Source organism: Dama dama, chromosome 18, assembly GCF_033118175.1.
Source record: "Dama dama isolate Ldn47 chromosome 18, ASM3311817v1, whole genome shotgun sequence".
Classification (NCBI taxonomy): Eukaryota; Metazoa; Chordata; class Mammalia; order Artiodactyla; family Cervidae; genus Dama; species Dama dama.
In genome coordinates this window covers 14,376,569-14,398,231 of record NC_083698.1, presented here as the reverse complement: position 1 = coordinate 14,398,231, position 21,663 = coordinate 14,376,569, and the positions used below count along the sequence as shown (strand labels likewise).

General features: G+C 39.8%; 2 protein-coding genes across 11 annotated transcripts in view; one reads left to right on the top strand and one right to left on the bottom strand.

Annotated features, from left to right (window-relative positions):
- The window catches only part of C1GALT1 (core 1 synthase, glycoprotein-N-acetylgalactosamine 3-beta-galactosyltransferase 1), a 61,433-nt gene extending 50,691 nt beyond the window's left edge, over positions 1–10,742 (bottom strand). For 3 of the 7 annotated variants that reach the window (XM_061164953.1, XM_061164948.1, XM_061164947.1), the window contains exon 1: positions 10,562–10,741. In XM_061164953.1, coding sequence (XP_061020936.1) covers positions 10,562–10,568 — 7 coding nt within the window. In that variant the 5' untranslated portion in view covers positions 10,569–10,741. Of the gene's footprint in view, positions 1–10,007; positions 10,103–10,561 lie in introns of all 7 variants that reach the window. The other 4 variants (XM_061164949.1, XM_061164950.1, XR_009696630.1 and 1 more) reach the window with 2 other exon arrangements.
- Positions 10,743–11,115: 373 nt separating this feature from the next.
- Positions 11,116–21,663, top strand: part of ASNS (asparagine synthetase (glutamine-hydrolyzing)) — a 136,174-nt gene continuing 125,626 nt past the window's right edge. For all 4 annotated transcript variants that reach the window (XM_061164946.1, XM_061164945.1, XM_061164944.1 and 1 more), the window contains exons 1-2: positions 11,116–11,319; positions 11,862–11,935. The gene's annotated coding sequence lies outside the window, so the exon portion shown is untranslated. The remainder of the gene's footprint in view (positions 11,320–11,861; positions 11,936–21,663) is intronic.

Sequence of the window (21,663 nt, the reverse complement as noted above, 5' to 3'; positions counted from 1 at the left end):
TTCAAGGCTCTTGTCTCCTTTGCAAAACCTCTGAGCCACCACTGCACTGTACGTTTGTTAGCAGTTCCCAGGCCAAGTGTGCTGTTGATGTTGTGAGTAGTCTCTGCTGCTTTACAACCCATTTTGAACTCAAATAAGAAAATTGTTCAAATTTGCATTTTGTTTAACATTTCTATAGTCCAAAATAAATATAAAATAAACAGTAAGTAATAAGTTAGCAAAAAAACATAAAGTGAGAAATGCACATTAAAATGATGTGTAACATAACCTCATTTTTTCAGGATGTATTCCAATATCAAATGGCAAACTTCAACAATGCAAAAATTGCAATTACTTTTGCACCAATCTAATAAAAAATCATATAGTCCCATCACTTGACACTTTTATACACTTATATAATCCAAAGTTTATGAACTAGACATACAGCATGAACTATATGTTATTTTCTTTGATGTGTATTCAGCTTATACAAATTATAATAGAAGTACATATTATCTGAGAGAGACTAAAATATTTTCTATTAGTAATTTTTACAGAACAGACTTTTGGACTCTGTGGGAGAAGGCGAGGGTGGGATGTTTCGAGAGAACAGCATGTATATTATCTATAGTGAAACAGATCACCAGCCCAGGTGGGATGCATGAGACAAGTGCTTGGGCCTGGTGCACTGGGAAGACCCAGAGGAATCGGGTGGAGAGGGAGGTGGGAGGGGGGATCGGGATGGGGAATACGTGTAACTCCATGGCTGATTCATGTCAATGTATGACAAAACCCACTGAAACGCTGTGAAGTAATTAGCCTCCAACTAATAAAAATAAATGAAAAAAAAAACAAACTACAGAAATAGAAAATATTAACAAATAGCCTTCACCTCTCTTTTATTTTTTTTCATTTATTTTTATTAGTTGGAGGCTAATTACTTTACAATATTGTAGTGATTTTTGTCATACATTGACATGAATCAGCCATGGATTTACATGTATTCCCCATCCCGATCCCCTCTCCCACCTCCCTCTCTACCCAATCCCTCTGAGTCTTCCCAGTGCACCAGGCCCGAGCACTTGTCTCATGCATCCCACCTGGGCTGGTGATCTGTTTCACCATAGATAATATACATGTTTCGATGCTGTTCTCTCGAAACATCCCACCCTCACCTTCTCCCCCAGAGTCCCAAAGTCTGTTCTGTACATCTGTGTCTCTTTTTCTGTTTTGCATATAGGGTTATCATTACCATCTTTCTAAATTCCATATATATGTGTTGGTATGCTGTAATGTTCTTTATCTTTCTGGCTTCACTCTGTATAACAGGCTCCAGTTTCATCCATCTCATTAGAACTGATTCAAATGAATTCTTTCTAACAGCTGAGTAATATTCCATGGTGTATATGTACCACAGCTTCCTTATCCATTCGTCTGCTGATGGGCATCTGGGTTGCTTCCATGTCCTGGCTATTATAAACAGTGCTGCGATGAACATTGGGGTGCATGTGTCTCTTTCAGATCTGGTTTCCTCAGTGTGTATGCCCAGAAGTGGGATTGCTGGGTCATATGGCAGTTCTATTTCCAGTTTTTTAAGAAATCTCCACACTGTTCTCCATAGTGGCTGTACTAGTTTGCATTCCCACCAACAGTGTAAGAGGGTTCCCTTTTCTCCACACCCTCTCCAGCATTTATTGCTTGTAGACTTTTGGATAGCAGCCATCCTGACTGGCGTGTAATGGTACCTCATTGTGGTTTTGATTTGCATTTCTCTGATGATGAGTGATGTTGAGCATCTTTTCATGTGTTTGTTAGCCATCTGTATGTCTTCTTTGGAGAAATGTCTGTTTAGTTCTTTGGCCCATTTTTTGATTGGGTCATTTATTTTTCTGGAATTGAGCTTCAGGAGTTGCTTGTATATTTTTGAGATTAGTCCTTTGTCTGTTGCTTCGTTTGCTATTATTTTCTCCCAATTTGAGGGCTGTCTTTTCACCTTGCTTATAACTAGAACACTTTCTAACACCATACACAAAAATAAACTCAAAATGGATTAAAGATCTAAACGTAAGACCAGGAACTATAAAACTCCTAAAGGAGAACATAGGTAAAACCTCTCCGACATAAATCACAGCAGGATCCTCTATGATCCACCTCCCAGAATATTGGAAATAAAAGCAAAAATAAACAAATGGGACCTAATGAAACGTAAAAGCTTTTGCACAACAAAGGAAACTATAAGCAAGGTGAAAAGACACCTCTATTTTAAAAACTATTCCAATTTCAGATTCAGAAGATCGAAAGTGAAAATATCTTTTTTGTTACTTTTCAATGAGAACATTAATATTTTTTGCATCTTCAGCAGAAACTAAAGAGACAAACAGAAAGACATCCCATGTTCATGGATTGGAAGATTTAATATTGTTAAGATATCAATACTATTTAAAGTGATCTATAAGTTCAACGCAATTTGTATCAAAATCCAATGTTGCTTTTTCAAGAGACAGAATTACCCATCATAGAATTTATATGGGATGTCAAAGTACCCCAAAGAGCCAAAACAATCTTGAAGAATAAAACTGGAAGACACATACTTTCTAATTGCAAAACTTACCAAAAAGCTTCAGTGATCAAAACAGGGTGACACTGATACACAGCCCAGTGGAACAAAACAGACAGCCCAGAAATACACCCTCTCATTCATGGTCAAAAGATTTTTGACAAGAGGACCAAGTCCATTCACTGGACAAAGGACAGTCTGTTAAACAAAAGGTACTGAGAAAACTGGATATCCACACATTGAAGAATGAAGCGGGACCCCTACTTTACACCATACACAAAAATTAAAATGGATCAAAGACCTAAACTAAGACCTAAATGTATAAAACTCTTAGAAGAAAACATAAGACAAAAGCTTCCCAACACTGGAGTTGGCAATTATTTTTTGGATATGACAGCAAAAGTGCATGCATCAAAAGAAAAGGCAGTCAAACTTGGCTTTATAAAAACAATTTGTGCATCAAAAGGTATTATCAGTAGAGTAAGAAGGCAATCCAAAGAATGGGAGAACACATTTGCAAATGTATCTGGTAAGGGATTAATATCCAGAATATATACAGGACTCTTAAAACTTAACAATAACAACAAAAACACAATTCAAAAACAGGCAAAGGTCTTAAATAGATAACTTCTCCAAAGAAGATACACAAATGCCAATAGGCATGAACACATTGAGCATGAAATAAAATGCTCAAGATCACTTATCATTAGGGAAATGCTAACCAAAACCACAATTAGATACGGCTTCACATCCATTAATGACAGCTACTATCAAAAGAAAAAAAACCCCAGAAAATAACAAGTCTCGGTGAAGATGTGGAGAAATGAAAATGTTTGTGTGCTACTAGTGGGAATATAGAATATAGCAACTGCAGGAAAGAGCATGTGGAAAAAATTAAAATAGAATTACCACATGATCCAACAATTCCATTTCTGGGTATATGCTCAAAAGAATTCAAAGCAGGGTCTTAAGGAGATATCCGTATACCCGTTTTTATAGCAGCATTGTCATAATATGTGGAAGCAACCCAAATGGTTGAATGGATATGCCAAATGTGTTATATATACATGATGAAATATTATTCAGCCTTTTAAAGTAAGGAAATTTTGACATATGCTACAACATGGATGAGCCTTCAGCATATTGTGCTAAATGAAAGAAGCCAGTCACAAAAAGACAAATACTATATAATAATCTCACTTACATGAGAAACTTAGCTAAAATCATAAAGACAGAAAGTAGAATGGTGATTTCCAAGGAATGGAAGGAGAGGAGAAAGTGGAGCTACTATTTAATGGGTAGGAAGTTTGAGTTTTATAAGATGAGAACTCTGGAAGATGGTGGTCATGGTTGGCACAAGTTAAATGTACTTGACATCATTGAATTGTACACTTAAGAATGATTAAGATGGTAAATTATATATACATAATGTCATCCCAACTAAAATATAAGATATTTAAAAGTTAAATAATGTAACTGAAAAGTCTGGAAAAATAAACATGTGAGTAAGGACTTCCCTGGTGGTCCAGTGGTTAAGACTTTGCTTCTCAATGCAGGGAGTGTAAGTTCAATCCCTGGTTGAGGAGCTAAGATTCCATATGCCTTGTGGCCAAAAACCCAAAAAACATAAAGCAGAAGCAATACTGCAACAATTTCAATAAAGACTTTACAAATGGTCCACATTAAAAAAATCTGAGGCGTATACCTGGGAAAGGGGTGTGAGGGTGGACTAAATCTAGGCAGATCTACTTAAGACACAAGATTTTTAAAAATTAAATAACATTGTAAAAATTATTTTATATGTTATTTGGAAAAATAATCATGTGAGTATAACATGTGGTAGAGTAATTAAAACAATTTGATATTCTGGCTGAACAGGCACATCAGTGTACCTGTGGATTGGAAAAAATGTTTTTAATGCTTCTATTAATTCATACTAAAGACATACTGCTGTGAAACCTTTTTTCTCTACAGACTGTCAGAATTATTTGAAAGTGTATCAGTGAGACTGGAACACCCCACTCTTGCATGGATGATGAATCATTAATCAGAAGCAACCTCAATTTCTAACCCGGAGCTTCAGATAAGGGTTTCCCAGACACAACATTCCACACATTTATCTTAACTTTGTAGTCTCCAAGGAAACGGGACTCTTAAGTCTGTTTCTCAGCTCAGGCCTGATGTTAATTAACCCGGTACACAGTCTTGCTGTGCTTTAAACTTATCAGATATTGCTTCATTTAAATTTTGTCTAAACTCCACCCCTCCCCAGAATCCTATAATAACACTATCCCTTCTGGCAGTTCCTCTGGTGTGTGATCTCCCTCTCAGCAGCAAGTTAATTAACCTCACTTTGTTAGCCTAAAGATATATATCCCTGGTGGTCCTTATCAGACTGAAATAGAGTCTGTTAAAAAAAAAAAAACAAAACCAAGTACGTAGGGAAATTTAATGCACAGTACACATAGCATTTCAAATCAAGAAAAAGATGGCTTATTCAAGAAAGGATATTGAAATAATAATCTTTGGGAGAAAAGATAAAAAGGCAACCATCTGGATCTCCACCTATTTCTCTCAAATTCTGACTGTTTCTAAGATTTCAATACTTAAAAAAAATGAAATTAAAACAAAACTAGAAGAAAACATCTTTTTACATTTTTGTATCACGAACTGAGATTTTTTTCAAATCCCAAAAGGTATAAATATAGTAAAACTGTATGAGGATATTCATTTAATTAACTGGCAGTGAAACTGCTAGTTCAAATGTACGTTTTGTATAAAATGTTTAAAAAAATCTGTACAGCAAAAAACAAAAGCTATCATAAAAAAGATAATCAACTTAATATAACAAGTTTAAAAAAGTAAAGGATTTGAATGAAAAAAAATACAATGGTCAAGGATGTTCACATTTCACTCATATTACAGAAATGTAAACCTCAAATGAAGAGATACTATTCTTAACCTATCAGAATGGCAAAAAATGTTAAGCTTAGTAACAGCCAGTATTGACACAGACATGAGAGAAAACTGACGCTCCTATGTTGTTCCTCAGAATACACATACTGTCTTTTTAGAAGAGCAGTTTGACAGCATCTGTAAACTTTTTCAAGTGTGCCTTGACACATCATTTCGTGATCAGAAATTTTTCTTATGGACACAAACACAGAACCATGCAAAGATATTCATGGCAGCCATAAGCCACAGATATTTGCTGATGAGGAGCTAGTTTAAAAAATATATATGGTACATCTCCACCAGAGAATACGCTGTAGATGTTAAGAACAATGGTTGATTTGCACTAATTAGGAAAATCTTGGCACATTTGGCAATTACAATTTTTTGTTAGTAAGGTATTGCTAATGCACAGGAAACAAAACAAACAAAACAAACCCAAACTGAAAACATAGATTAAACATATATATACACACATGTACATATATACATACATACACATACATGCAGAAAAGAGTATGTTTTCATTCCCATCTCTACCCCAGGTTCTCATCAAAGGTAACTACAGTTGACCCTTGAACAACATGGGTTTGAACTGGCTGGGTTCACTTTTATGCAGATATTTTTCAATAAAAATACTGGAAAACTTCTTTGGAGATTAATGACAATTTGAAAAAACTTGCAGATGCAAGTTGAAAAAAAACTTGCAATTTGAAAAAACAGTGCAGGCTATAAATATTGGAAAAAATTAATACAAAGTTATATAATGAATACATAAAATATAAATACTAGTCTACCCTTAAGGTGAACAATGCTTAATAAAAAATTAATAGTATATTAGCTTTCCTACTGTTTCATAACTTTGCTTTCAAAGAATTGCATTACCATATAGGTACAGTATGCACCCCCCATCTCTCCCCTACTTTTAATTTATGTTTCGGCAATTCTGAACTATTTACAGTTCAATAAACACCTCAGTGCAGTGGGCTCCTCTATTCCCACTGTCTTTTCCATCTATACAAAACACCCTTCCTCTGCTATCCATGCCCCAACCTCTGTAAATCCCATTAAGCCAATGTTTCTTAACCCTGACATAATTTACAGTCTGAGCTGGGTAATTCTCTGTTGTGGGGGGTGCCCTGTTCACTGTAAGATGTTCAACGGCATCCTAGGCCCATACTCACTAGACATCAGTAGCACTCCCCCTAGTTGTGATTCAAATGTCTTCACATATTGCCAAATAAATGCATAAAATATACCTAGATTATATACTAGTCTATTCTTACATAGGCAACTAGGTTTAACCTGGCATCCTACCCCCACACTTTTCTCTTGTTCTCCTAGCATTTGGTTTTTGCAGGTTAAAAAGGAACAAACAAATTTCAAAAACCGACCTATTACTATCTGCTCCTTGCTGTGTTCTAACTTTGGACTCTGCTGTTCCTCAAATACCTGAGGGTCCTTATACTTGCTGTTCTCTGTTGGGGACACAACTCACCCAGATACTCACATGGCTTACTCCTCAACTCCTTCGGGCCTTTACTTCTGGGGCTGGGGGTGGGGGGGAGGGTCTTCCCGAGCCACCCTACTCTTACTGACAGTGCCTGTTAACATCTAATATATTACATATTTTACTTACTCATCTTGATTATTGTCTCTTTTCTCCATTTTGATCAGTGGTTCTCAAACCTGAGTCTACATCAGAAATCACCTGAAAAGCTTGTTAAAATAATTTCTGAATCAACAAGTCTGCAGAATAGAGCCTAAAAATGTGCATTTCTGACAAGCGGAGGTTACAGGGACCACAGTTTGAGAACCAAGGTTTTGGAACGTCAGTTCCATGAGGACAGAGATTTCTGTCCAACTATTCACTGTTTTACTTCTATGAGCTGGCACATAGTAGGTACTGAGGCAGGTAAGTGAATTTACTCTGTTTTCAGTGCCTCCTCTGATTGGGTCTGCTGCATGGTGCCAAAGACTTCCCAGGTGGTGCTAGTGGTAAAAGAACTTGCCTGCCAACGCAGGAGATGTTAAGAGGTGCCAGTTCAGTCCCTGGGTTGGGAAGATCAGTCCAAAGGGTTGCAAAGAGTTGGACGTGATTAAAGCAACTTAATAGGCATGCAGCAGGGTGGGCTCTAATTCAGTATGACTGAAGTCCTTACAAAAAGGGGAGAACACCACATTAAGACAGACCTACAGTGAGAACGCCACGTGACAACAGAGGCAGAGGCTCGTGTAATATAACTTCAAGCTAAGGAATGCCAGTGACACACACAGCTAAGAGGCACAGAACAGATAACTCCCCAGAAGGTAGAGTGCGGCCCTGTCAACACCTTCATTTCAGACTTGCAACCTCTAAAACTGTGAAATGATAAATTTCTGTTGTTTTAAATAACTCAGTGTGTTGTACTCTTTGTTATAGCAGCCCTAGGAAGCTAACACAATGACCAAAAATGCAAATGAGTCTATCAAGCTGTACATAGTTTCAAATCTGCCAATTATCCAACCTGCACCAGTTTAAATATTTTAACATGTAGCTTTCATTGTAAACTAATCAGATTTCCTGTTTCAGAATCTCCCTAATTTAATACCACCTCTCTCTGCCCTCAACGTGTCCCTTCAATGTACCAGGTAGCTCACACTACAGAGTCTAGATCACTTACTCGGATTTTCTTTTTGGTTTCTTCTACCTTCCTATAGGCTACCCTATTTCACATATAATAGCTTTGTATTTTTTTCTTCAAGGGACGCTTCTTATTTTCACACATTATAGATTTTGGCCTGCATTTTCCTGTAGGACATCTGAATTAGCTGTAAAATGAAAATTTAAGTACATATTCTATACTCATTTAAATTTCAAGATAAAATGCTAACTTCTCTTTCATGGAAGAATTCTGCATCTCTCCCCCCAACCCAACCCCCTTATTTTAAAAAGAATTTTGCCATATTCCTTCCACTTTGCTATAGTTTTATACTAGCCTCTTTACTAAAATCTCAACAAATATTGTAAAACTAACATGGTTGTATTGGGAAGCTTAAAATTTTAAGTGAATCAGAATTAAATTTCAGCATCAAGTTGTCCATTTTCCATTTAATGTTTGTTTATAGGTGCACTGCCACAAGAATTCCAATTAATGATTTTTCCACACTGAGACTCTAAAATCACCATGGTCCATAAAGTATATAAGTTGTATAATGCAATTTTTATGTTAGTGAGCAGAAGTCAATACACAAATAGTAGGACTGCATATACCTAAATGACACACTTTTCTATTTCTATGACTAAGTGAAGTGAAGTCGCTCAGTTGTATCCGACTCTTTGCGACCCCGTGGACTAATGCAGCCTACCAGGCTCCTCCGTCCATGGGATTCTCCAGGCAAGAATACTGGAGTGGGTTGCCATCATAATTGATATGTACTTCTAAATGACTTTGTGATGTTCTAATAATTTCTGGATACTGAATTTACTCAGAATTACAAACTAGTACAATCAGTACCCCCCAGAAAGCCTATGTAAGGGAATATCTATCTTTAAATGGGTAGTACCCACAAAATATTTTTAAAATGCTGAACCCAAAGTAAAAAGATACAGAAAAACACAAATTTCAGGGAAATTTAAGAGAAACATCTAATAGTTCTTCACCATAACTAAAAAACCACACACTTTTCCTGTGAAGAATTTTAACTGAGTCATACTTTCCTTACTAAATCACTGTCTTACTTAACATATGGTAAAAAGAGTTAACTGTTTGGTAGCTTTAAACTTTACATTCAATTAAACTGTACATTAATATACACTAAGGCTGGCAGAAAATGAAATAAATACAATTACTATACACAATACTTAGAACACACATCATGTGCATAAGGCTCATTTGACATTTATCTGATAAAAGTGTAAAAAGTTAGTTTTACCTCCTAAATACTCAGATTCCCACCCTCTAAACTAACACCAGAATTTACCCAGGCAGAGCTATCTATATTCAGTGCCCAATTTCTGGTAAATGAACACATTTCTGTCCTTTTCACATTGGCCTAATTACTCACTCACTCTATTGCATTAAATTCTAACTTTTTAACTAAGTTTTAAAACCACGATGAAACCAATTCATGGTTAGGATAATAGTGTTCAATCTGAAATGCTCTAAAACGATATAGCACAATAACTACAAGGCACTGAGAGAACTAGATTATAAATCTCCAGTCAACTTTTCCAAGGCGTGTGATGTTTAAGTTCCAGTCTTTTGAAAATAAGAATAAAGAGAGAGGGTAAGTGCTGGGCAAGAATAAATCCTCACCCCTACATTTCGCTCAATTTCTGAGCAGACAATGTATCCAAATTCTAAGCCGTAAAGTCAGTTTGTCAGCACCTACTAATCCCATCACACCTGGTGGGAGAGGAAGGCGGGAAGGAAAAAACTCGTCCTGCGTCCTTCACGGAGCAATGCCCCAACACACCTGCCTAGCTTATTCTGCCAGAGGCAGAGGAATTTAAAAAGAACAAATCAGCCAGACAAACCTGATGATCCAGAGAGCTCAGAGGCAGTCCCCCAGCACTTGCGCAAGGCTCCGGCTCGCTGGGCGCTGGCGCGACGCGGCAGCCCGGCGGCTCTCCTGGAAGGTGCCCACACCTGAGCGCCCGCAGCTCCGCGGGGGGAGGGCCCGGCGGGGCAGGACCGCTAAGTGGTCCAGCCGCGCGGTCCGGAGCGCAGCCCGCGCCTCACCGTCGCCACCCGACGACGGCAGGCGGCGCGCGAAGAGGCGAGGGGCACCCGAGGGCGAAAGGGAAGGACCTGCGACTAACAGGAGGTTACAAGTCAACAAAATAGCGGCCCGGCGGGCAGGCGGCCCCAGAGGCAGTTCGCGGAGACGCCGGGAGCAGGAAGTGCCCCAAGCCTCCCTCAGGAGCCCGCACGTCCCCAGACCGGGCAGCGACTCCGAGACACCTGTTTGGCGGCGCCAGGGGTGGGGTTCCACCCTCCACGCTCCCCCCACATTCACTCTCCCAGAGGGAAGGGTGAGGGGACCCGAGACCTTGGACCCACAGCCTGAGGGCGCCTCCGCCGGCCGTACCTGACATCAGCCTCGGCTCCCTCTCGCCCCTCCTGGGGGGCGGAGAGGGGGACGACACGAGACCGGCGACCTCCGCTCTGCTCGGCAGCCGCAGAAGTGGCTCGTGGCTGCTGGCCGGGGCCGCCCGCTGCCGCCCAGATTATTCCCCGGCAGCGGCGGCGGCGGCGGCGGCCGAGGCGGGCCCAGCGCGCGCTCCCGCCCGCTCGCTCCGCCCCTCCCCGCAGCGCGTTCCGGCCACGGGCCGCCGACGGCGCAGCCGCCACCCAGGGGTCTCCTAGCGCTGACGTCATCGCCGCCGCACCAGCCCCAGGGAAGGGCGGAGCGAGAGGGGGCAGGGTGGGGCGGGGCTACGGCGACGTGCGGGCGCGGGGATTGGCGGCCGAGCGCACGCCCCGCCCTTGTGCGAAGGGGTCTGGGAAGTCGCATCTTCTATGAGGGGTAGTCGCAGCCCACTTGCGGCACCACAGTGGAGGCCTCCACCTTCCTCGCGGTGCTGTAGCGTCTTGCGCTAGCTTCCGGACCTTGAGAGGGTCCAAAGCAGTGAAACATCAGGGAACAGGGCTGCGAATACCCTTGGGACCTTTGTCCAAGAAACAGGCTCTTCCCTCTCAGGAGTCTTATGGCCTCTAGCCTGCTTTTAAACCGTTCTTTTCACCCCTGTTATCCCCTCCTCCCGACTCCCTTAACTCAGTACCTCTCTGGCCTTAATGAGAGGAAATACGCAAGATGAGGTACGCAAACGAGTGTGGGATGACCAGGTATGTGAATGAGCAGGGGCTGAGAACCCAATTAATGATACCACAGAGCCTCCTGAAGGCACACATGGGCTTTGGCTCTGTCGTTACTTCACCGCTGTCAGGCGGTGGCCGGAAGTTTCTTCGGAGCTCTCCAAAACCTCACCGTCTCACCTTTGGTCGGCAAAGGGACTTTGTATCGGAAAACTGTTTTTGGGTTGGAGAGCGAGGCGCCCTCGAGCGATTGAGGCAGCCCCACAGCAGTCAGGAGGTGGGATCAAGTCTTGACTTTATTGGTGTTATCTACAAAGTCTAGTTTGAAGGTGAGAAAACTGCCCTGCTTCCTAGGCAGTTCTTTAGTGCCTTGGCCTCTGGGCTGGAATCCTGATTCCACGCTGGAGAGGAATAGTAAACAATGTAAGTAAAGTATTGTTGCTCTTCCCTTTTATTTGTTTAGATTCAGCTTTAGTGTAGTTTACCAGGATATATCATTAATAGGTCCGAAAGAATCTTCGGGAAGAACTTTAAAACGTCTAGACTCTTATGCAAACCTCTCATTTTTTCAGATGAGAAAACTGTGGTCAGAAAGGTAAACCGAGAAGCCTGTTTTGGAAGAGAAGTGCAAGTATGTGATATCCAGGTTAGTGCTCTTTCTCTGGGCGATGCCTCCAGACTTCCTGTTGGATCCTCACCTGCATCTCTTCTCTCTTCCCTAGCGTGTGTGTAATTATTGCCCAGCTTCACGCCCTCTGCCTTCCACAGCCACTGTGAGACAGGGAAAAGAGACCCTTCGAGGTCAAAGTGTACCAAACAGAAGGCAAAATAGAACAAAATGCCTCAGGATTCTTATTTTAATTTTATTAAAATTTGTAAGGAATAAGGAATAATCTTTTTCCAGTGAGCAAATATAGGAAACCCTTCCAAGGGTAAGCTCAGCTACAGCATGTCTAAGATAATTTTCTTAGTGGCAAGAAGGTATGTTGTTAGAACTACCAGATTGAATCAGGCCCCTCCTACCCTTCTGGGTATTATTGAAAATAACTATTATTTTCATGAAAGCAGTGTACACTTATTCAAACAAATATAAAAAAAATTTTCCAAATGCCATAATTCAGAGATAACAATTTTTAAAAATTCATGTTATACTCCAGACATCTCTAAGAATAAAAACATATAACGGTATAGTAATACAATGTATGATAAACTGGATTTTATTATATACACAGTTCTTTTTTCATGAAAAATATATCATGAATAACATCATTTTTAAAAGTTGCATAGTGTGAAGAGGATGTACCATCATTTATCTAACCAGTATTCTATTGATTCATTTCTGTTTTTTTCCCCAAATGTTTACTATTTTAAACAACTCTGTGATGAGTTTCTTAATGTATGTACCTTTGCACAACTGTACAGCTGTCTTCTTGAATAAATTCCTTGAAGTGACATTAATGTCAGCCAATTTTTCTTCGTTATCAACTAGAAAAAAAGAAAGCTGTGGTTACTTTGAAAAATATAATTTACACGTGAGACGCAAAATGACCAGATTCTCCCATTTGAAACACAGATTAACCGTGAACAGTATGTTTATCTATCTGGAGTGTGTTTCAGTAATGTGTGTCAAAGCTCCTTGAAGCAGAATAATGTGTGTCACAGCTCCTTGGAGCAAGGTGATAGAGACTGAAAGTTGATTCAGCCAAAATCCTTTCTCTATTACTTGCAGAACTCTGACTTTTTTTCAGGGTGACTGTGTCCAGTTAAAAATACTTGTTTACTCAGGCTCCTATAAGCCATGGTTTCCCATGTGACCTGTCTGCAGAATGAAAGTAGATGTTGCTAGGAGAGGCTCAGAGTTTTATGGAAGAAATGTCCTGTTAGCCATTGGACCTATACCTGTCCTTTATCTTACCTGGAACAGTGATATGATGCTAGATGTGGAGTAGCCCTATTTCAACCACAGTAGCAAAATATCATGCACTGGAGAAGGAAATGGCAGCCCGCTCCAGTATTCTTGCCTGGAGAATCCCAGGGATGGGAGCCTGGTGGGCTGCCGTCTGTGGGGTCACACAGAGTTGGACACGACTGCCGTGACTTAGCAGCTGCAGCAGCAGCAGCAAAATAATAGCATACATAGCCAGAGGGACTGGTTTGTGATTGCTTTGAAGGGTCAGCTTATCAGCCCTGTTCTCCTCACTTCTGGGTTTGTTGTTATATGAAGGGGTTTGTTGTTGTGTGAAGGAAAATAAGTCCGTTCTCTTTAAGGTTTTTGTTGTTTTTGTTATAAGCACTGAATAAAATTCCTAATTGGTATAAAAAGATGGAAAAAGTCATTATTTATTTAGCGCTATAGGTAGAATTTTTTAATAAACAGGGTAAGATGAAAATGGGAACACAGAATGGAAACAAGCAAAAACCACTCTCTAATAAACTTAGTTTTCCTTTAAATATCCAAATTTACAATTAGATTAACAACTCTTTAGTAATAAATTTAATATAGATTAAATTCTGTAAATTATATTTATATAATAATGTATAGATTAAATGGACTTCCCTGGTGGCTCAGATGTAAAGCGTCTGCCTACAGTGTGGGAGACCTGATTTCTATCCCTGGGTTGGGAAGATCCTCTGGAGAAGGAAGTGGCAACCCACTCCAGTACTTTTGCCTGGAAAGTTCCATGGACAGAGGATCCTGGTAGGCTATAGTCCATGGGGTCGCAGAGTCGGACACGACTGAGCAACTAAACTTCTAAAACTATAAACTATTTAGAATTTAATATAAAATGAATTTAATTATAAATTAAATTAAAACTACTGGTATAGTAGTTTTAAAATATGTTCATAAGTTCTTTGATACTTCTTTCAAAAATTGAGCTTAATTCCCCTCACCTAGAGTTTGCACTATACTTAGTGACTTATTCTCATAAAGAGAATGTAGAAATACTGTAATGTGAAATACTGTAATGTGACTTCTAAGTGGAAACTTATAAAACATATGCCAGCTTCCTTCTTGTTCTCTCTGGGATTGCTCACTGGGGAAAGGTAATTGTCATGTCATAAGGATACTCAGCAACTTGGAGAGAGGCCCATGTTATGAATAACTAAGCCAACATTCCAGCCAACATTCAGTGAGGAACTGAGAACTCCTGAAAACAGCCATGTGAGTGAATTTGGAAGCAGATCCTTCAGCCTAGCCAAGCCTTCAGATGACTACATCCCTTGTCAGTATCTTTATTGTACCCGAAGAAAGTTCATGAACCAAAATCAGTCAGCTTAGCCACTCCCAAATTCAGGTCTGCAGGAACTGTAAAATAATGAATGTTTGTTGTTGTAAGCCATTAAATTTTGGGATAATTTGTTGTGCAGCAAAAGTAACTAGTAAAAAGCTGGATATAGTGGAGCCTACCTAGCAGAATCTAGGTATTTGATTATTTGTTGTTTTGAATGAGTGAACAACTGAATGAAGTACAATATAGTATCTTTTTCATTTAAAGGGGAACATACCATGCTTGTATTATTTTTGACGCCTGACACCTGTATTGTGTAAGGTTTTTCTAACATGATCATAGGGAGATGAGTTGTGAATCTTACTGAAATCTGAAAAATGACAGTCCTGGAAGAAACATATAATGAATAGTACAGTGGAACCCTTGAGATGTGAATGATGCTCCCAGTTTTTTTTTTGTTTGTTTGTTTTTTACTTTTATTTGCATTTATTTTTTGCAGCATTTATTCCTGGGCCATACGTTTTTGTTTCTTCAATTTCTTCTGGGACATCTTTTTCTTCTGTGCCACCTTCTCTTCTGGTTTAGGAACAGTCTGTTCTTTTTCAGTAAGGATCTCAGTTTTATCGATAATTAGCTGAGTATCAAGTTACCAAAGCTCTCTAAACCTCAATTTTCCTATTGATAAATTGGAGGAAGTAATCCTGACTGGCCTCAAAAGGTAGTCAGTGGGATTATATGTGACAGGGATTATATCATCCTTTTAATTACATTAGATTCATAAGTTAAATATTTTAGGAGTGTGTACCATGGAAACTTCTTTTGAGAAGTGATAACAAATAGCTAATTTTGCTGATGGCTCAGATGGTAAAGAATCCACCTGTAATGCAAGAGATGGCGTTTCAATCCCCGGGTCAGGAAGATCCCCTGGAGAAGGGAATGGCTACCTACTCCAGTATTCTTGCCTGGAGAACTCCATGGACAGAGGAGCCTGACAGGCTACAGTCCATGGGGTCGCAAAGTGTTGGACACGACTAACACTTTGTAAAATATTAGTATTGTTCATAGTAAGAAGTTAGGATTTAAGAGTATAGCAGGATGGTTAGTTATTATATGTCAGATCTCATTTTATTACCCTGTTGAAATTCTATTGCCTGTTTAAAAGAATAAATAATTATGACTGGCTCCTTTCTCTTTTCAAAAATTAATTTGTAATTGTGGTTGGGTGTGTGTCCCTCTTTATGGTAACGGTAGTTAAACATACTTAGTAATAAACATACATTTAACCAATAATTTGAGTCTAAGCTTTTATTCTAGAGCAAAATTGCACCCCACAGCAAGAAAATAAATAGTAGAAAACATGTCTTTCTCTTTCAGAGAGGAGGACTTGGGCACAAAAGGGAAAGCACATATGGAACATCAGAAGTAGAGATTCTGCAGTTACAGGCAATGTACAATTTGGTGGTGTGGCTCGGTCCAGAGGTAAATATATGAGGATGAGTAAGACAAGACTTAGTGTAAGATTCAAGTCTTGATAATGTAATGGAAGAATTGTCCATACTTCCAGGTTTTGTTGTGTTTTCTGCTCTTCAGCTGTAACTCTAAACTAGATGAAACTACAGACTCAACTAGATATCAGAGTATTTGTGGTTGTAGATGACCCCAACCAGCTACCATATTTATTAACTTGAATAGGAAGAAGAACCCTAGAAAAAAGAGACAGAGCTTCCTTCTTTGGAGACAGCATGCTTTTCAATGGAGCTTCTCATTTCGTTAAAAATTCCTGCTAAGATACAATATTTTCATTCTGTGGAACCTGAGAGAGCATTTTCCAAACAGATTTTTTTTCCTTGCAGCTACATGTGCACAAAATCAACCAAGATTTTGAGACAGTCGGAAAGGCTAGTGTTATTGTCTGAATAGACTGACATGTGAAGGGGATAAAGGTGGAGAACAGAGGAGGAGATAAAGAAAAAAGGAAAGTCTAGGAAAAATACTTTTAACCTCAAGGAAAGAGGACTCAGCATGAGTCACAAGTTATTAGCTTGAAAGCAGAGTCTGCCACGTGTGCACTGAGGAACCAGAGAAATAGTCTCAGCTTAGAAGGTTGGACTCCCTGGGGTTATCCTGTGTTGCTCTAGTTCCCTGGAATAAGCATCAGAATATGCCTTAATTATTTTCCCTGGTGACTCAACAAAAGCAGAAAACATTTGTTGTAAATGAAGTAGGTGATGCTTTAGAATCCCTAAGCAGTAAATTATTTACGAATGTGTTCATTACCTCTGTTAGTGTAAAAAACAGACAAATTTTAGCTATGTAAAGTGGCACAATTTTTTTCTTTTTTCTCAAGTTTTATTTAAAGGTTTTTAGATCTAGGAATGGGTTGGATAGATACTTTGTTGGCTTTCTGTCTACCATCCATTGAGAAGAGCTCTCTTGCTTTCCCTTTTTTCCTCCAATTCCCATCTAGAAGTTTGGTCTCTCTAACCATCTATATATATATACTATAGGACCCTTGTCCCTTCTTGATTGGATAGAGTTTGATCCTTGAAGGAATCTGACTCAATCAGATCCTCTCCTGTGAGGATTTGGAATTGGAAGAGCAGTTTTAGTTGCTCTCTATTGAACACTGAGGCTCTAACACAAACAGGGGCTTGTAACCCAAACATGTGGACGCTAGGTAAGGGGAACCCATTATAGACGGAGAAATGAAGCAGTCTATCTGAGAAACGACTCTGAGCTTTGGTGCTGTCACAGAGACAGAGAAAGGGAGGAGAGTCACTTTCCAGCTTCTCACAGATTTCCCATGACCTCCATCCCACTAATGGCCCATTGCTCTTGAGATCCATGAATCCCTACATTGTATTCTTATATTAAGTTACACTTTTTTTGTTAAGTTAGTTTGAGTGGATAATTTTTCCATTCTTTAAAACATATTTTATCACTTCATTTAAGAGTGATCTGAATCATTCTTTTCATTTATAAGTAAAAAGCCTTTTGAAAGCTTTGGCCTGAGGAAAACATAAATCTTTGAAAAACATGCAAAATTTCAGTCTTTTGAATGAAAAGAGCAAAATGGCAGAGTAGGAAGCTTCCCGCTCCCATTCTTCCACAGAAACATTGAAAAACAAGCAGAAACAATCAATTTTGTGACAACTCTAGAAAACAGTTGAACGTTTACAGCAACCAAATGAGCACTGAATCAAGAAAGAGGCAGTTCAAAATAATAGGAAGGTTTTGTAGTGATTTATTTGTCCTTCCACTACCCCTGCGTGTATGTGTACATGCACAGTCCTGTCTGACTCTTCTCAACCCATGGACTGTAGACCGCCAGGCTCTCCTGTCCACGAGATTTTCCAGGCAAGAATACTGGAGTGGGTTGCCATTTCCTACTCCAGGGGACCTTCCTGACTCAGGGATCGAACCGGCATCTCTTGCGTCTCCTGCAGTGAGACGCAATCCTGCAGTGTCAGGTGGATTCTTTGCCATTGCACCACCTGGGAATCCCGTGGTAGAGGTTAAGTGAGGTAATACCGTGAGACTGTCATCCAGGAGTGCTAGTTAGTGCCTTTGTAAGAAGGGACTCCAAAGCTCTCTGTCTGTCTCCTCATCATGTGAGGACACAGTGAGGAGACAAACGGAATTGACAGGAACCTTGATTTTGGACTTTCCAGCCTCCAGAACTATGAGAAATTTCTGTTATCTAAGCCATCCAGGCTGTGCTGTTTTGTTATAGCAGCCCAAGCAGAGTCATACAGGGGGCAGCCTAAAGGACGATGCTCGCTGTTCCACTCAGAACTCAGGAGACAGCTTGAAAATAGTGCAAGCTAAATGAAAAATCTTCAGACACTTGGGGCAGAAATTACAGTTGAAACATATAGTAGATTGGCTAAGGGAAAAACTGGGGAGAGTTTCTTTGGGAAATTAGGACATTTAAAAGCAATTATGGTGACTTCCCTGGTGATCCAGGGACTAAGGCTCCTCATTCATACTGCAGGGGCCTTGGGTTGGATCTCTGGTCAGGGAACTAAATCCCACATACTGCAACCAAGGTTAAAGATCCTACATGCCATAACTAAGACCCAGCACAGCCAAATAAATAAAAATAAATATTTTTTAAACATTTTAAAAAATAAAAGCAACTTTGTAAATGGGGGAATTCAGAAAACCATGTATGTGCCCAGGATAAGACACATGCTCAAAAAACACCTGAGAAGACCCTCAGCTTTTTCTTGGGCTGATCCTTTGGCACAGTGCAAGCCTGGCAAGTTGAAGATCAGTGCCAGTTTGCCGAGACTTGGAGGTTCCCAGCATTCAAAGAAATTTCTATCAAAACGCTAGCTGAACACAAGCTAAGAAACAGACTTCAATGACCACATTGACAAAGAATATAGACTTTGCAGTAATAGTTTGGGATCAGCATTGAATAACCTGACTGCTTCAGCCTTTCAGCAACCAAAAAGTAGCAAGTCTTGTGAAAAGGAGAAAATCTTACTTCCAAGTACATACTGTGAGTGAGTGAAAGTTGCTCAGTTGTATCTAATTCTTTGTGACCCATGAACTATAGCCTGCCAGGCTCCTCTGTTAATTCTCCAGGCAAGAATACTGGAGTGGGTAGCCGTTGCCTTCTCCGGAGTATCTTCCCAATCCAGGGATTGAACCCAGGTCTTCTGCGTTGCAGGCGGATTCCTTACCTTCTAGCCACCAGGGAAGTCCCAAGTACATACTACAATAGTAAAATTTCCTGTTTTCATTAAAAAAAAAATAAAAAAGCATACAAAGAAACAGGAAAGTATGGCTATTTCTAAGGAATGAAATAAATTGGTAGAAAGACTGAAGGCAGGAGGAGAACGGGGTGACAGAAGATGAGATGGTTGGATGGCATCACCCACTCGATGGACATGAGTTTGAGCAAGCTCCAGGAGTTTGTGATGGACAGGTAAGACTGGTGTTCTGCAGTCCATGGGGTCGCAAAGAGTTGGACATGACTGAGTGACTGAATTGAACTGATCTCTGAGGAAGTCCAGACATTGGAATTACTGGACAGAGATTTTAAAACCACTGTCCTGAAACATGCTAAAGAACTAATAGAAAACATAGACGAAGAATTAAAGGGATGAATTAAGAGTGGAATTACATAAAACTAAACAGCATAAAAATAATCAAATCTCCTAGATGCCTACTTCTATCCCAAATAATCCCAGCAAAGTAGGTCAAAGTCTTTCCAATTTTTATTTTGGTATGATTTCAGATTTTACAAATTTGCAAGAATAGTACAAAGAATCCTCATATAACTTTTCCCTTGATTATTGTTTTAAAATTTTAACAACTCACGTGAACTGTTTTCTTATTTTTCTGCCTCCAAACCCTACCTATATTTTAAATGCTGATCTTTTAAATGAGGTGTCAGCAAACTACAGCCTTTTGACTAAATCCAGCCCATAAAAGATCTTTATTTAGTTCCAGTTCTGCTTGTACAAGGATTGCCATCCTCTTACACAGATGAGTGGGCACAACCTGGTCTCTCTATCCTAACCCGGCTGCTGTCTTTCAGGTATCTGGTCGTTTTCTTTAACTGATTACCATGATTTCGTGTCCTGCGCACAGAAAAACAGCAGCCTGACTACGTTCTAACTTCTTAGACACTGTTCGGTCCCTCTAGTGAATGTCTCTGATCTAAAGGAAATACCTAAGTGCCCAATAGAGTTGACAGGCAAGGTTAATCCTTACCAAGCTGGGGCATTCCTGGGGCATTTTACTGTGCTTCACTCTAGACATCTTAAATAATAAAAGCAATACTGTGCGTGTGATCAAAGGCAGCAAACCTGAGGTGGACATAGTGCGCATTGCTCTGGTCTTTGTTCAGGACTGAAAGGGTTATTCCCCCAGGTATTGGGAGTGCTGCCAACAGACAGCCTTCAGGTATCAGCCCTCTCAGAGAATTGCCTCAGATGCAGGTACCTGCCTCAAGTCAAGATCATGCCTTTTTTCAGGGCACCCACATCCAGTGACTGAATAGCACAGGGGTATAAAAACCCAGCCTCCCAACCTCAACATATAATATTCTCTAGAGCCATTCTGTCATCAAGAGTTCCCCACCAGATTGACTAAGGCTTCTGTTAAGACAGCTTCAGGGTATAGTTTCTCCTTCTGTTCAGTCTTACTTTACCTTCCATTTCACAGGCATTGACCTCAAAAGCACTCCCTAATAAGCTATATACGTTCTCATCACTGGGGAACTCAGCCTATGATAAAACCTAAAGCAAGAGGAGAGCTATTTCTCAACCCTCTAGAAATCCAAGCTTCTTTTTAAGTGTCTCTGGTCCGTAGATAATGCAATTCTGAGTGACTTCTGTTTACCTAGAGTTACCTCCTCAAGCATTAATATCGGTGCTCCACATAAGAAATAAAGAGAAACAGATCCAATGAACCAGTGCTGTCAGTTACCACAAATGAACCCATAATCATTTCACCATGCTGTTCAGTGGTGATTTGGACAATTACTGAAGCTTTTGGATTTTTTATATTTAATCAGAGGTAGAATTCTGAAATACTTTCAGTGGGCCAGGCTTCTTTATAACTGTCTCTGCCTTAGGGTAAACATCAAGGTATTTGCATACATCTTTTTTTTTTTTTAATTGGGATATAGTTGCTTTTCAATGTTGTGTTAATTCAGGTGTACAGAAAAATGAATCTGGTCTACATCTACATAACACACTCCAGTATTCTGGTCTGGGAAATCCCATGGGAAGAGGAACTTGGTAGTCTGCAGTCCATGGGGTCACAAGAGTCAGACGTGACTTAGCAACTAAACCACCACTACACACACACACACACACACACACACACACACACACACACATATGTTTAATACATATATCCACTCTTCCCATAGAGACCGTTATAGAGTACTGAATTCCCTGTGCTATACAATAGGTCCTTATTATCTTTTTCATAGATATTAATAGTAGTGTATGTCAATCCCAATCTTCCAATTTAACCTCCCCATACCCCCCAGTAACCATAAGTTCATTTTCTTCATCTGTAACTTTTGTTTCTGTCTTGTAGATAAGTTCATTTGTAGCCTGTCTTTAAATTCTCCATATAAGGGATATCATATGATATTTGTCTTTGTCTGACTTACTTC